Source organism: Acanthopagrus latus, chromosome 5, assembly GCF_904848185.1.
Source record: "Acanthopagrus latus isolate v.2019 chromosome 5, fAcaLat1.1, whole genome shotgun sequence".
NCBI lineage: Eukaryota > Metazoa > Chordata > Actinopteri > Spariformes > Sparidae > Acanthopagrus > Acanthopagrus latus.
Window position 1 is genome coordinate 6,765,393 of NC_051043.1, and position 13,468 is coordinate 6,778,860.

Genomic DNA, 13,468 nt, shown 5'->3' on the forward strand with positions numbered 1-13,468 from the left:
TTTAGATATGACCACCAGTGAGAGAAGCATATTTTAGTTTGGATGTACAGGATGTAATGTGGATGCTCCTGGCATTTGTTATATCACAACTGGAGAGTATGTTTAATTTATAGGAGAGCAGAAAATGCATGACTTTGATTTACTAACTGGCTCAACAGGAAGCATTATGCTACTGTAGATATTTCTGGTCGAAGTTGTCCCATGATAGACGGGTGATTTGTGGCTACCCTTTTCCAAGCAGTTTCCAGCATCACCTTTCCAGATGGTTTAGTGTAGCTCCTTTTCACATTGATCTGCTTTATATTCGCATTCATTTCGTGATGCTCACCTTAACGTATCACAAAGGAAAACACACTTTAAAACAAAGAAATTGAAAGCAGCCAAGCATCCTTCTATTTCACAGAAATCTGATTTGGTCTAAACCCATTAGGCATGAGTTACCTGCTGCTGCAGCTGGATTAGAGGAGAGGGGCACAAAAGCGCTGTCTCGCCTCTCAGAGAGTACGCTCAGGTGCTGAGAGTCTGGACATTTGGTTGTCACTCTTCATTTCTTTCATTGTGTAAGGCTGCTCCAGGCAACAGCTCTGGTCAGCTCCTATTGATCTAGGTCCTCAGTCCTTAACCTGTGTTCTTTTATCTCTCCTCTCCTCTCCTCTCCTCTCCTCTCCTCTCCTCTCCTCTCCTCTCCTCTCCTCTCTTCTCCTCTCATTCCTTCCTTCCCCTCTCCTCTCCTCTCCTCTCCTCTCCTCTCCTCTCCTCTCCTCTCCTCTCCTCTCCTCTCCTCTCATTCCTTCCTTCCCCTCTCCTCTCTTCTTCTCTCCTCTCATCTCCCCCTCTTTTTGTGTACCACTAAAAAGGGTTGGACCATGTAGTTCTATATGTCAAGCCTGATTTGTCCAGCTGTGTGGGCTGACAGGGACAGCGCCTCCCATCCCTGGGCCTCCAAAACGCCCTTGAATAACCCTGGACTCCTGCGTCCTTGAGTTGCCTGGCTTCCTGCTGAATGCTCTCAGATGCAAGTGGGGGCCTGCGAGCTATGCTATATTTGGCACTGTGTCCTCAGATCCAGCGGGAAGCCATAACAACGGCAAATTAGCTTATAATAGATAGACTTTGAATATGGCATATTATCAGATGTGGCTTCCTGTTTAATCTATTTTAGATATAACCTTTACTTAAACATTTTGAGAGTCTCTCTGTGTTGTTTATCCTAGGGCTTGGCGGTATATCAACGTTTTTTAACCGTAGATTTTTTCAAAAAAGATGAGAAGAGGCAATACTGTTTATATTGATATCGTTTGATGTTGCGTTAGAGTGCATCACCCATTTCTTTTCTAAAAGCCATGCCAGTGTTCGCATCTCTCTTCTCTAACACTCTCTGCACTTCTCCGCCCCAGTTGTTCAGAAGTTCTCTGGCAGCATGGAGGGAAAGACTAGTCTGTCTAGACTGCTGAAGAGGACCTGAGCCTTGTACTCATATTAACCTGATTTCTGATTAAACACTTTAATCAGTCTGTTTTGACAGAAGAGCTTATGACTTTTTACATGTGGGCTTGATGCACAAGTGGACATTTTTCCACTTAGTACTAGAAAATGCCAAGATGTATTGTGTTTCTGCATTCAACCTAGGAGAAATCGTTTTTGCAACTTTTTGCACCTGCATAAACTCTGTATTTTTCTGTGGCTCAAAAGATTTCTGCTGCCAACATGCCATTTTGAGCAGCACAGTTATTTCTGATCACATTCAACAGTGTCACTTTAACAGAACCTAACCCCTATTAGTGTTTAAAGAAACAGTTATCCACTCTTCACAGCGTCATGCGTCTCTCTCTCTGCTTTGTCCCACTGTTGCTTGAGGCCAAGCAAAATGGCAGACCTTAATGTTTACCTCAAACCCCTCCTGGAATGTCTTTCAAACACCACTGTGATTTCCCCTTCTGTCACCACAAGGTCTCTTAAGAATTGATTCCCTGCACCAGCAGGCATCACACAGCTATGCCCATGGAGATTTGACTTTAGTACAGAAATAAACAGCAGCCCCGTGAAGCCCTTCAAGGCTTTGCTCTGATTTAGAGTACATTAAGATTCATTCACAGTGCCCCCGCTTCCCCTGTGTGCCACCTCTTCAGTTTCCTCCTCATCCAGTCTTAAGATTCATGTGTTTATATCAGAAGGCAGGAGGGCTGTTTTTGCATTTGAACAATGCTGACATCTCGTCACAGGGGACTGAGGTAGGGGCTGTGGGGGCTGGAAAGGTGGAGCCAGGCGGCTGCTCAGTAACCTAGCCACCCTCCCTCTCTTCTTCCTCACTTGCCATTTGGCTATTTCTCTAAACCTTGTTTTGTCTAGCGTATTGTCAGAGAGAGGGAGCTTGAAATATCAAACCCCCACACCACTTGAAGGGAACAGTCAAATTTTCCACCAACACCAATGGAGACTGTCAGATCCAATTTTATTCAGTGCCTCTTGTGCTTCTTCCTCTCAGCTGCCTGCTTGCCACCAAGTCGCACAATATAGCCTCAAACAAACACACGAGCACATACAGGAGCAGAGATGCCCTAGTGTAAATTCACAAATAAATGAAAAAAAAAAAACGTGGCCACACACAGAAGAGCAAACACAAATACAACAACCACAAAGCTCTGGGATATATTTGGTATGTTTGTGTATTACTTTTAGTCTCTGTGTAAGGATGTGTGAGAGAGTCTATACTGGGTCTCTGGAGTAGCCATAAGTGATCCACCATTTGCCTGACTGCCTGCCCTTTTTTATTAGAAAAAGCATTTCCTGCACTGCTGCGTGTCTGTATCTTTAGTTCACTTTGTGTACTGCTTCACAGGCATGATAGTACGTGTTATGTGTGTGACGGTTTGAGCAGCAGACAGTCTAACAGACAGCACAGTAGCTGTCACGAGTGGCCTTACCCGTCGCTCGACCTTTAGTGACAATCAATCCTTTGTGAACGTGTCCTGTGAAGGCTAAAGGAATTATCAAGCCTACAGGCCCTCTGGCGTCATTTATCTACATGCCTGGAGGTCAAGCAGGTCGGCGAGAAACAAGAGGCTCCACTGGTATCTCATCACTGTTAATGGATTAGATTAACTGAGATGAATGATTGGACAAATGATATCTGTGGTTGTTTGCTTCTGAAAAAATAAACAGCCTTTCCATGAATAAGCCCCCAAGAAAAGGTTTACCTAGAACACCACTCGTTTTGATTTGAGTTGTGATTCAAAGGATATGCAGCCCATTCTCACTCCTAACGCATCACATAAAGCAGCCTGCTCAGTGTTACAAAGCTTACTATTTTTACACCAAAACCACTTGAATATACATTTTTCAAATGCAAGTAAACCAGCTATAAAGAGGTAGTTTAGTCCTTTCCCATTGCCATTGCATCATCATCATCATCAGCATCATCAACATCATCATCACCTCCATTAAAACAGGGGACAGTAGCAAACAGCAGATCATATACCTCATCAGGTTGGATCAATCTTGCTTCTTTCTCATTTCTGTTGAGAGTTGCACATGTGCTGATCAGGAGGGCACTTTTTAAAAATGTCTTATGCTTCAGTCTTTCTTTCAAACTGCGCTGACTGAACATTGTTTGAGTGTTGCTCAAAAGAAGACGGATGAAAAAGTACGAACAAGCTAACAGCCTTAACATCAAAGCTCATCATCGCATCGCGCCCGTCATGGGACAGAAACCAGCATGTCCGCCTGGGCGTTGTGTTTCCATCGCAACCAATTGGAGCTGGGGCTGATAAACACCCACAGCTACCGCGGAGGTACTGGTATTTGGTCCCAGCAGGTAATTTAACTTACATGAATAACAACATCTAGGTTAAGTATGAGATGTGACCTTACTCGCTATATGGTCAAAAACATCTAAATACGCAAAAAAACTGACAGCTATTGCACTAAAAGATAAATAATTATAAAAACTTTTGCATTACAATTTTTACACAACTGTTAAAATCAAGATGATGTGGTATTTGTTGGGGTCCGTATGTTACATCTGGTGAATATCTGATGATTTGTTGGGCATCTCTGCAGCAGTACACCACTTCATAATAACCCTGCCTTGTCACACTTTTTACAAAAAAATTGCATCTTCTTGGCCATATTGCAATTTCGATTATATTTTGATATTTTTATTACAATGACTGCTGACAAGTTGTTTATGTTCCTAAACCATTTTACAATGTTGGTAATGCTTTAAGTAGTGGTAATATGTTTAAGTCATTAAAACATAACATGTGAAATGTTTGTCTGAAAGCGTTGTTTTTAAAGTCTAATCTGATATTGCATATCATTGCTTATTAGACCTTGGAGCCCCCAGCGTGCAAAATTGATGCTACAAGTATAAGTAGCATCGTAGTTACATAGAAGCCCTAACTCACTGACCATACTGCTGTATTTGACTATTTGGGATTGAGAACATGCGTGGATATTATTTCAAAACTTGGCCTGTACTAGGCTTATCCACCACAGTGGGCTGCTGAATCTTTCCGTGTGTTTGTGTGTGTGTGTGTGTGTGTGTGTGTGTGTGTGTGTGTGTGTGTGTGTGTGTGTGTGTGTGTGTGTGTGTGTGTGCACGTGTGTGCCCATGTATGAAAGGGAGCAGTCAGGCACAGCTGTACCTGCCTTCGCTTGGCAGAGCACCGAATTTGCCTGCTTAAAAAAGCAGAAGGTTTTGATATGGCAGAGAGGCAGTCATTTGGCTGATCTAATGGTGGCTCCCATAGGATCCATATCTGTGTGCAAACACCGAGCAAGGACAGAGAATGGAGTATACACCCATAAAACCGGCTGAATATTTCATCATATGAACCCCCGCCCCCAACCTCTACACTGACATCACCAACATGCCTCCCCTATTCTCCCCCTTTTCCTCTCTAATTTATGCACACATGCACATACATGTTTTTGTTTTTTTGTCACATGCTCACACAAACAAGATCACGCACCTCCAGAAAGCACCTTTTAAGCTCCTCTGAGAGCTGACTGGCCCGTTCCATTTCTCACTTTATTACAGTTGAGATGTTTCCTTTTTTGTCAAAATGCAGCGCTGCAGGTGGATTCAGATCTAAAGACATCCTCGCCCTGGGGATGTCTCCAGCATTCTCTTCTCTCATCCTTCAAACACAATCTCTCCCGTTGCCTTTTATCTGTCCCCCCTCCTCCCACGGTGCTCTCCCCCACGCCCCGCTCCCTCCAGTGTTTGGTTCTGTTCCCTGCCAGCCAGCTCCTGTTGCTGCCTGAGCCCAGCTCGTTAAGGGAAACACTGGTGCATGGTCCTCCTCACCTTCCCTACACACTGCCTTTTAATTAGACAGCTGTTTGTGTGTGTGTCTGTGTGTGTGTGTGTGTGTGTGTGTGTGTGTGTGTGAGAGAGGGTGTGTGTATGCACGCGTGTGTGCGTGTGATGGAATACATTGATGATGCATGCATGTGTGTGTAGTGCTTGTGCAGAGGGCTCAAGTATTTTCAGACATATGAGTCATCTTTTTGAAGTGATTGGTATCACAGTGGCTTGTTTTTTGTTTGTTTGATGTTCAACCTTGGCATGAAATAGCCGCGTGCACTCGATACACACTGTGTAGCTTGTGGACACATGGATCATATGATGTCAATTTAGCTGGTTATTAGTGCTGAAACAGTTGATGAATGAATAAGTCAATCGACAGAAAAACAATTTGGATAACAGATTGAGTGTTTGATTAACTGTTTTAGCCAATTTTTGGGGAAGCATTGACAAACATGTGCTTGTTCCAGCTTATTAAAATGGAGATTTGCTGCTTTTCTCTGTGTTGTGCTACTTTGAATTGGTCAGAAAAGCAATTAAAAGATGTAACCTAGGGCTCTTGGAAGTTGACATGGCCATTTTTTGCAACTTTCTGACATTTTATTGATTAAACAATTAATTTACAAATCAAAAAATACTATAGGTTAGTTTTGCTGTACTTCTATAATCACATAGTATTAGAACCACATGGAATTATGCCGTGAATTTTAATGCTAGTGTTTCTAGTTATGGGAATTAATGTATTACAAAGAAATGTAGCATCATGCATTTCTTTATCCCAGGAAACTGAAGTTGGTGCATGTCTCTACATTCATGCCACCAATGCCTTTTCCTGACTGATAGCCTCACATCTGTATTGGTGCAGTGAAACAAAAGGGTTGTTCCCACCTCTGTGGTAATGGAATCTAACATGTTCTCCATCCCTTCTTGTCAAGAGAGTGACTCCCCTCCTCTGCTGTATAATCCCATTAACGGCACTTTACTGAAGTAGAGGCTGGCCTGCCCTCCTGCAGGACATGGCGTTTGGACAGAGGGCAAACTGTGGTCTCTTTAACACCTTACACCTCCCAAGGCTACCTGCCCCTCTCATGCTCACTTTTTCTGTCTCCTTCCTTCTTTCTCACCCTTTTTTTCAAATGATCTTAAATCAGTTTCTGTGTGACCGTCAGTGTGTACTGAAGAATGTTCTTGAGCCCATTTAGTTATATCTTTTTTACAGTCATGTGTTTCACAAAGCCACATGCTTGCCTGTTAGCAGCACGTGTCCTTCGAGGATGTCCCTATTATCACCAGTTAACAAAGAACCTGTTAATCCCTGGAATTTTCCAAACAGGTGTTCGTGGAGAATTCCACAACTTTCCCCTGTTGCAACTTGTTAGAAACATGTTGCTGACATCAGATTTATATTAAGCAGATATTAACAATAATCAGTGTGGTAAAATATTTAATATGCTGTCTCGTCTTTCAATTGAATATATGCAAAGGAGGTTACGTTTTTGTCTGTCTCCATTGTTGGTTTCTTTGGTTGATTGGTTGGTTTGTCAGCAGGATTACACAAAAACTACTGTGCAGTGTTCCACTAAACTTTGATGGCTCTTGGCCAAGAAGAGATCCCAATAATTTTTGGTACAGATTCTGATAAGTGAATCTGATATTTTTAAAAAAAAAAAAGTTAAATGTGTATTTCTGTGGCTGGTATATATAAGCAACTACAATTTGATGCAGGTTCTAATAAAAATCACAAGATTTATCTAATATTGGATTAGGCGTGATTCAGTTGAAGGGGACTGCTGGGCCTTGGCTTGCTCTAGTTTTATTAATATTGTAAAAGAACGTCACAGTCTTTCTTGAATCTGTTTTTATCTTTCATGGAAAGCAGAGCACTGGATGCTTGTTTGTACACTTGTCATGTCTTTGCTTGTTTCTGTCCACACAGAAGGAGATTCCACACCTGTGTTTATGAGCGTAGTAGTGGTAGCCTCTTGTACGAGGCCTGGCTGGCCTGAATCCCTCCATTTACATCTCCATGACAACCAGGCTTGTCCCATAAACTCTGTGATGATAGCCTTGGTTGTTTTGAGTGTATCAGGGCTCGCAGATCCAAAGTGAAATAAGGCTTTTGATTTTCAAAGGCATAGTCACACAGCTGCGAGGCGAGGCATAACCACATAGCTCCACATGGCAGTGAAGTGGTGGGATAGACTCTGCTGTTCCAGGGTATGAAATAAAAAAAAACACCAGGAGCTCAGAATCACAGATCTTGAATAGCAGCGAGCCCTCTGCTGCATGACATAAGAGGCTAATTATGTTAAGTACAATGCATTACCTCCAGCATGTGCTATGAAAGCAGCCATTTCTCTAATGTTCTGCAGGATATAAACATACTTAGTAAAGGAGGCTGACAGATGAGAATCAGCAGTGAATCCTAAACCACTGTCCTTGTCAGAGGAGAGAAATGAAATAATGTTGTTGGAGCCGAGCATTTCTGATTAACATGTCATCTCAGCCCTCCCCTGCTGCCTCCCTTCTCCTTTTCTCGTCTCTCCCAGGCAGAACTAGTTTACCTTTCATTAGGAGACCCTCGGTGCAAAATGTGTTTGCTGATAAGAGCCAGCGGTTTATCAACAGTTTATAAAGCACAGCGTTAGGATTAATCAAATCAGCACACATCCGGTGAAGGGCTGGACTCTGTAAACACAATCAGATCTGACTCTGCAGATGGATGGAGAAGTGGGGGAGAGAGAGAGAGAGAGTAAGAACAGAGAGAGAGGATAGATAAGTGCTGAAAAGAAATGGAATCAAATTAGAATGAAGTCGATTTGGCAGAAATTATGTATTTCGGGCAATTATTTCTCTCCCAGACGGAATTTTCTTACTTTTTTTTTTTTTCTGCGATACTGGTGGGGAGTCGAAATGAGCAGTGTTGGGAGAGTGCTGCAGTCAGAAGTGAGGGAGATATGGTCCCTGTGTCTGTCCCTGAGCCAAACACAGTGCATCCTCTGTGACTGGCAAGGCTGGCTCCTCATTATCTGCCTATCTTGGCTTCCATCTGAGGAGAAAATGCAGCGTTGCAGTCTCACTTTAGAGGGACACTGATCACAAGAGCAACTCATCTCAACTGGAGAAAGATTGCGCTCCCCCATCTCGCTTTCTCTACTTGTGTCTCCCACTGCACACGGTTGAAGACAGACAGAGATGAGGAGCCCTCTCTGTTTTCTGCTCAGAAAAGTGGAAGTTTTAGCCGGAGAGATGGAGCGAAGCTTCAAAAGGCACATGTAATTGAGCAGCCCTAGATAGGCTATCTGGGAACATGAAACAGCAACAGTTGTGACGGAGGGTAATTGCCTCCCTGGGCCTGTATAATGCCTTGTCGAGTCTTTAAACTTGAGCAAACTGCTGGAAGTCCTTATGTCAGCAGGTAATTGGTTCCAGGCATCAGCAGCTATGTGAAACGAAGGAAAGATAGGTAGGTGGGGTGTATGTGTGTGTTTAGAAAAATAATTTATCAAAGATTCAAAGAAATGTGTCTTTATAAACATCTTTTGAAGTCCTCAGTTGCATTGATTTTTTTTTCTCAACAATGTGCTTTGCTTTTCATTTATTCAGCGGGCTCGATATTTTCATTATATGGTGCTGGAGCAAAGTAAAAGCATCATCTGCTCTCTGCAGCGCATTTCTTCAAATTACATCTTGATGAATTTGTGTTATTATTTTTGTAATATAAAGTGGCCAGTTTTGAAACATACGGATATTAAAACTGCTTCTGTAAACATCTTACAGCTAACACTACATTGAATAGTTCATCCTTTACCGTAGCTGACATTTGACTTTCCACTTGTCTGGCTCTTCATGCCCCCAAGATGACCGAGGTCACTCCTGTTGCTGCGGCTCCAGGATAGCCAAGATGGGCAGCAGTGTGGCCTTCACCGTCAGAGTGTCAGTCCTCTCGGCTGGCCTCCATCCAACCCCCTTCCTGACTGGAGGATGCAGAGTGGGACCTCAGGAAGGAGATGCTTTATTAGCTGGCCCTGCATGATTAATTGAACATCTGTTCACACAAAGACAGCTGACCCCAATTCCCAGCTGTTTACCCTCTGTATACACAGTTAATAAGCCTGCAGTGAATGTGTCACATAAGAGGTCAAGACTGCATTTTGTGAAACTTCGCCATTTTACTGCTACACCTCTCCGTCTGCAGTCGTAGCCAGCATTCATTGTAGTTTTATTTTCACAGGTGGACACTGCTCGAGAAAATGGATTATAGAGTGGATGAAAATATACAGAATATTGTCCTCTCTGATTTTAGAGTGAGAGGTCTTGCCAGCATTCAGTCAGACAGCCAGTCGGCCCCCCACGGCTCTGGTGTGAAGCTAAAACCCTCTCCTCTCCCCCCTGATTAGCAGTGTCTTTGTTCCGTTGGCGGCGGCACGCCATGAAGCGTGATTGCAGTGGGCAAACTGACGGCTTTAAAACAAGCCTGCTGCTGCGCTGATCTGCATCACACTTTACCCCCCTCGTTACTTTGCAAGGATGAAATCAAATCAGGTTGTGTTTGTTGTTCGGTCTCTGAGCAGTAAGCCTCCTCAGAGATTTGGGAATTCAGATTTTTTTCTTCTTTTCATTCCTTTTCCTGTGTAGTACTTCTGGCTAAAGCGACGTTTATCTATGAGTGGGAAATCTGTGATGTAAAGGCAACAAAATGACTCACAGTTGATGGAATGTGGGTATAATTAATGGAGCTATTTGAGAAGTTTTTATTACCTTTTCTGTTTTCCTTATATGCTTTCTGTCTGTCTCTCCATCCATAGGCTGCTTCAATGGCACTGAGCAGCTTGGGCCATGTATATACAGCCATAGGGGACTATCCAAACGCCCTGGCAAGCCACAAGCAGTGTGTCCTGCTGGCCAAGCAGTCCAAGGATCAGCTGTCTGAAGCTCGCGAGCTTGGAAACATGGGAGCCGTCTACATCGCCATGGGAGACTTTGATAATGCTGTCCAGTGCCATGAGCAGCACCTGGGCATTGCCAAGGCCCTGGAAAATAAGAGAGAGGAAGCCCGGGCCTATAGCAACCTGGGCAGTGCCTACCACTACCACCGTAACTTTGACAAGGCCATGTCCTACCATACTCACGTTCTGGAGCTCGCCCAGGAGCTGGATGAAAAGTCAATTGAGATGAGAGCCTACGCAGGACTGGGTCATGCTGCTCGCTGCATGCAGGACTTGGAGAGGGCCAAGCAGTACCATGAACAGCAGCTGTCTATAGCTGAGGGTCTGAAAGACAGGGCGGCAGAAGGAAGGGCCTCCTCCAATCTGGGTATGTATGCAAAATAGGAAAATAGCATGAACACCAAAGTCTTCCATATGTTCATGGTAGATCATTTGCTTCCTATGGTAAAAATTCAACATACAGTATATGTAATAATATCGTAAACAGTCATAGTTTCTAAAATCCAATATATGATTTACATGTCATCAAGTGATTTTGATTAGGGAGACCAAAGATATTTAGCAAGATGGGTAGTTGATTGAGTAGCCAATCAGATGATTAAAATCAAGGAAGCCCAGTTTGAGTAATACATCGATAATTTCTACAGACAACATGACACTATATGTAAGATGGGATTTTACAACAAGTGCAATATGTAAGACTGGACCACCTGTTCAATTCATACGCTACACAGATGAGGGGCAGCATATCACCAGAGTAACAGATGACTGCTGCAAGCTGAAGCTCAATTTTAGCCAGTTAGCTGAGTTAGCCACACAGCTAGGTGTCTGGACTGGAAGCAGGGAGCATTGAAGAAGTGTTGGTGTTTGCACGGCTAGCACAGGAGCTTTGTTAGGTGGTCAGCATGCTAAACTTGCTTTTTAACACAGTTCTTATATAGTGCAGAGCAACAATAATTTCATCCTCCTTATAGAAATCAATCCACCAGCAGTTTGTACTTGCATGAATTAATTGGGTGTACATTGTTTTGTGGTAGGACTGAGGTTCAACACTGTCTTTTTTTCTTTTTTTTTTTTGCTGAAACCCTCTGTAGTTTGTCTGAACATGGCCTTAGAGTGCTAGTTGAGCTAAATACTGTTTTCTCTAAAGTATGAATATGATGATGAGCATCAGTATAGATCACTGGAGTGAATCTCCCAGGGACACACGACTGACTTTATTGGTGGTGTTCTCCTCAGAACAGATGAGCTGGATCCCTAAAATATTGTAAGTCCTGCTACAAGTATCATGTCATCATCTCAGATCCACACACATCATGTACACTGGCAGGTGGATGAATGTCTTCCTTTGAGACTCCTTGACCCTTTCAGTTAGTAAAGGTCAGCGTCCAGCAGCACAAACTGTGTGATAAATCTGTGTTAGCACATCCTCAGAGATAAGGAAGCACCTGGTTGTTAGATAGAATGAAATGTTGCAGACTGGACGTAGGTAAGAGGTTTACTGATTGTTTGCTTCACCATGGGAATTTATGAATGTTTTTTTTTCTTCTTCTTCTTCTTCTTCTTCTTCTTTTTTAAGCTACATTTGACCTAGCCCACTGAAAAAAAACAAAGGTGCTTCTGGCTACATTCCTTTGTTTGTCTTCATGCAAATGAGCTCTTTGATTATTGTTGTTTTCAAAACATTTTATGGTTAGTAAGACCTGAATTTGTTACTTATTTGCAACGGACAGAAATATAGTACTTTAATTTATTTTTAGTTTTATGTAAAGTTGTTTAAGGTACAATAATTAAAGGGCAACTTCAACAATTTTATGCATTAAAGAGGTCTACAACTCTTAGACGGTACTGCTGCATATGAGAAAAAATTGCATGAACCCTTTGTGGCTCAAAAAGAAGCTGCATTTAATCTGCGGAATTGCCTCCAGTGATTTCACTCAATGGGTCAATTGCATTATGGGAAAAGCAAGTCCCGCGGCCTAGCATTACACTCCTATGACACTGTTGGACTTTAAAACAAATCACCAAAATCTGTACAGCTCAAGAGAGATACCACCACTCACTTCTCCCTTTTTAAAACCTGGTGCCAACATTACCCACAATGCAACTTAACCACTGAGCGACATCACTGGAGGCAGTCAGTTTATCAGATTGCATGCAGCTTCTTCTGTAGCCACAAAAGGTGGTTACACATCCCAGGGACTTTAGCCTGTGAGATTGATGGAGTTGCCCTTTAATGGTTGCATTATGTTCTGCAGTGAAAGGCAGGCAGTAGATTATGTAAACACCAGGTAATGGAGTACATTGGTTGTTGGGAGCCAGGGAGTAAAGTGTTGCATGTTGGAGCCAACTTAAGTTCACAAGCCCAGAAGTTCGGTGTGATAGAATGCCAACATATAATGTACGCTGTCAGGGTCCATACACTCTGTAAAAAATAATGATAATATAATATAATATAATATATATATATATATATATATATATATATATATATATATATATATATATATATATATATATATATATATATATATATTCATGGGAAATATCTTTAATCTACACTGCTCTCACCTTCACACTGACTTGGACTTAATCACATCATGAAATGAAAAGTGGTGCAGAGATAAATTAAAATGAGATGGGGAAAATTAAGCATATGATCAGCTGTTTTGAAACATATAATGTAATTATTATCCCCTTTAGAATCCAATATTTTACATCCACATCCTGCTAGAATGAAATTATTAGCGAGGTAACCGTGCGGAGTCTGTGAACATAATGATGAAAGGAGCCTTGGGGATAAAGGTGTCCCTTTGGATATTCAGTACCCCATGAGATACATGTTATGGCCAATTTTCCTGTATTTAGTCCAGCAATTACGATCTGCGCTGGGTGACTTATGATAGCCATCAAGACAGTAGTAAACCTGACTCTAATGGACAACTAAGAGGCATAATAGTTCCCCCCCAGATGAATTATTCTTTAACCTAATGTATAAAAGTGAGCAAGCGGAGAGTGGGGTTAATCAGCCAAACATAAATTGAAGTCGTCCTTTGACCGGCCTAATGTTTGCACATCCTGGGAGGCTCTTAGCGCCAACACACACCTGATTTTAAAAGTGAGCTGGTAACTGGTTGTCATAAATTAAAGGCACTGGTGAGAACATTTTTATGATCCCACTACAGCACATGTGAGCTTTACTATGAGT

At 42.4% G+C, this 13,468-nt stretch overlaps 1 protein-coding gene across 4 annotated transcripts in view; it reads left to right on the plus strand.

Annotated features, from left to right (window-relative positions):
- The window catches only part of LOC119019308 (tetratricopeptide repeat protein 28-like), a 194,314-nt gene that overhangs the window by 143,813 nt on the left and 37,033 nt on the right, over window positions 1-13,468 (plus strand). For all 4 annotated transcript variants that reach the window (XM_037097774.1, XM_037097775.1, XM_037097776.1 and 1 more), the window contains one exon: window positions 10,120-10,627. In XM_037097774.1, the coding sequence (XP_036953669.1) occupies window positions 10,120-10,627 (508 nt within the window). The remainder of the gene's footprint in view (window positions 1-10,119; window positions 10,628-13,468) is intronic.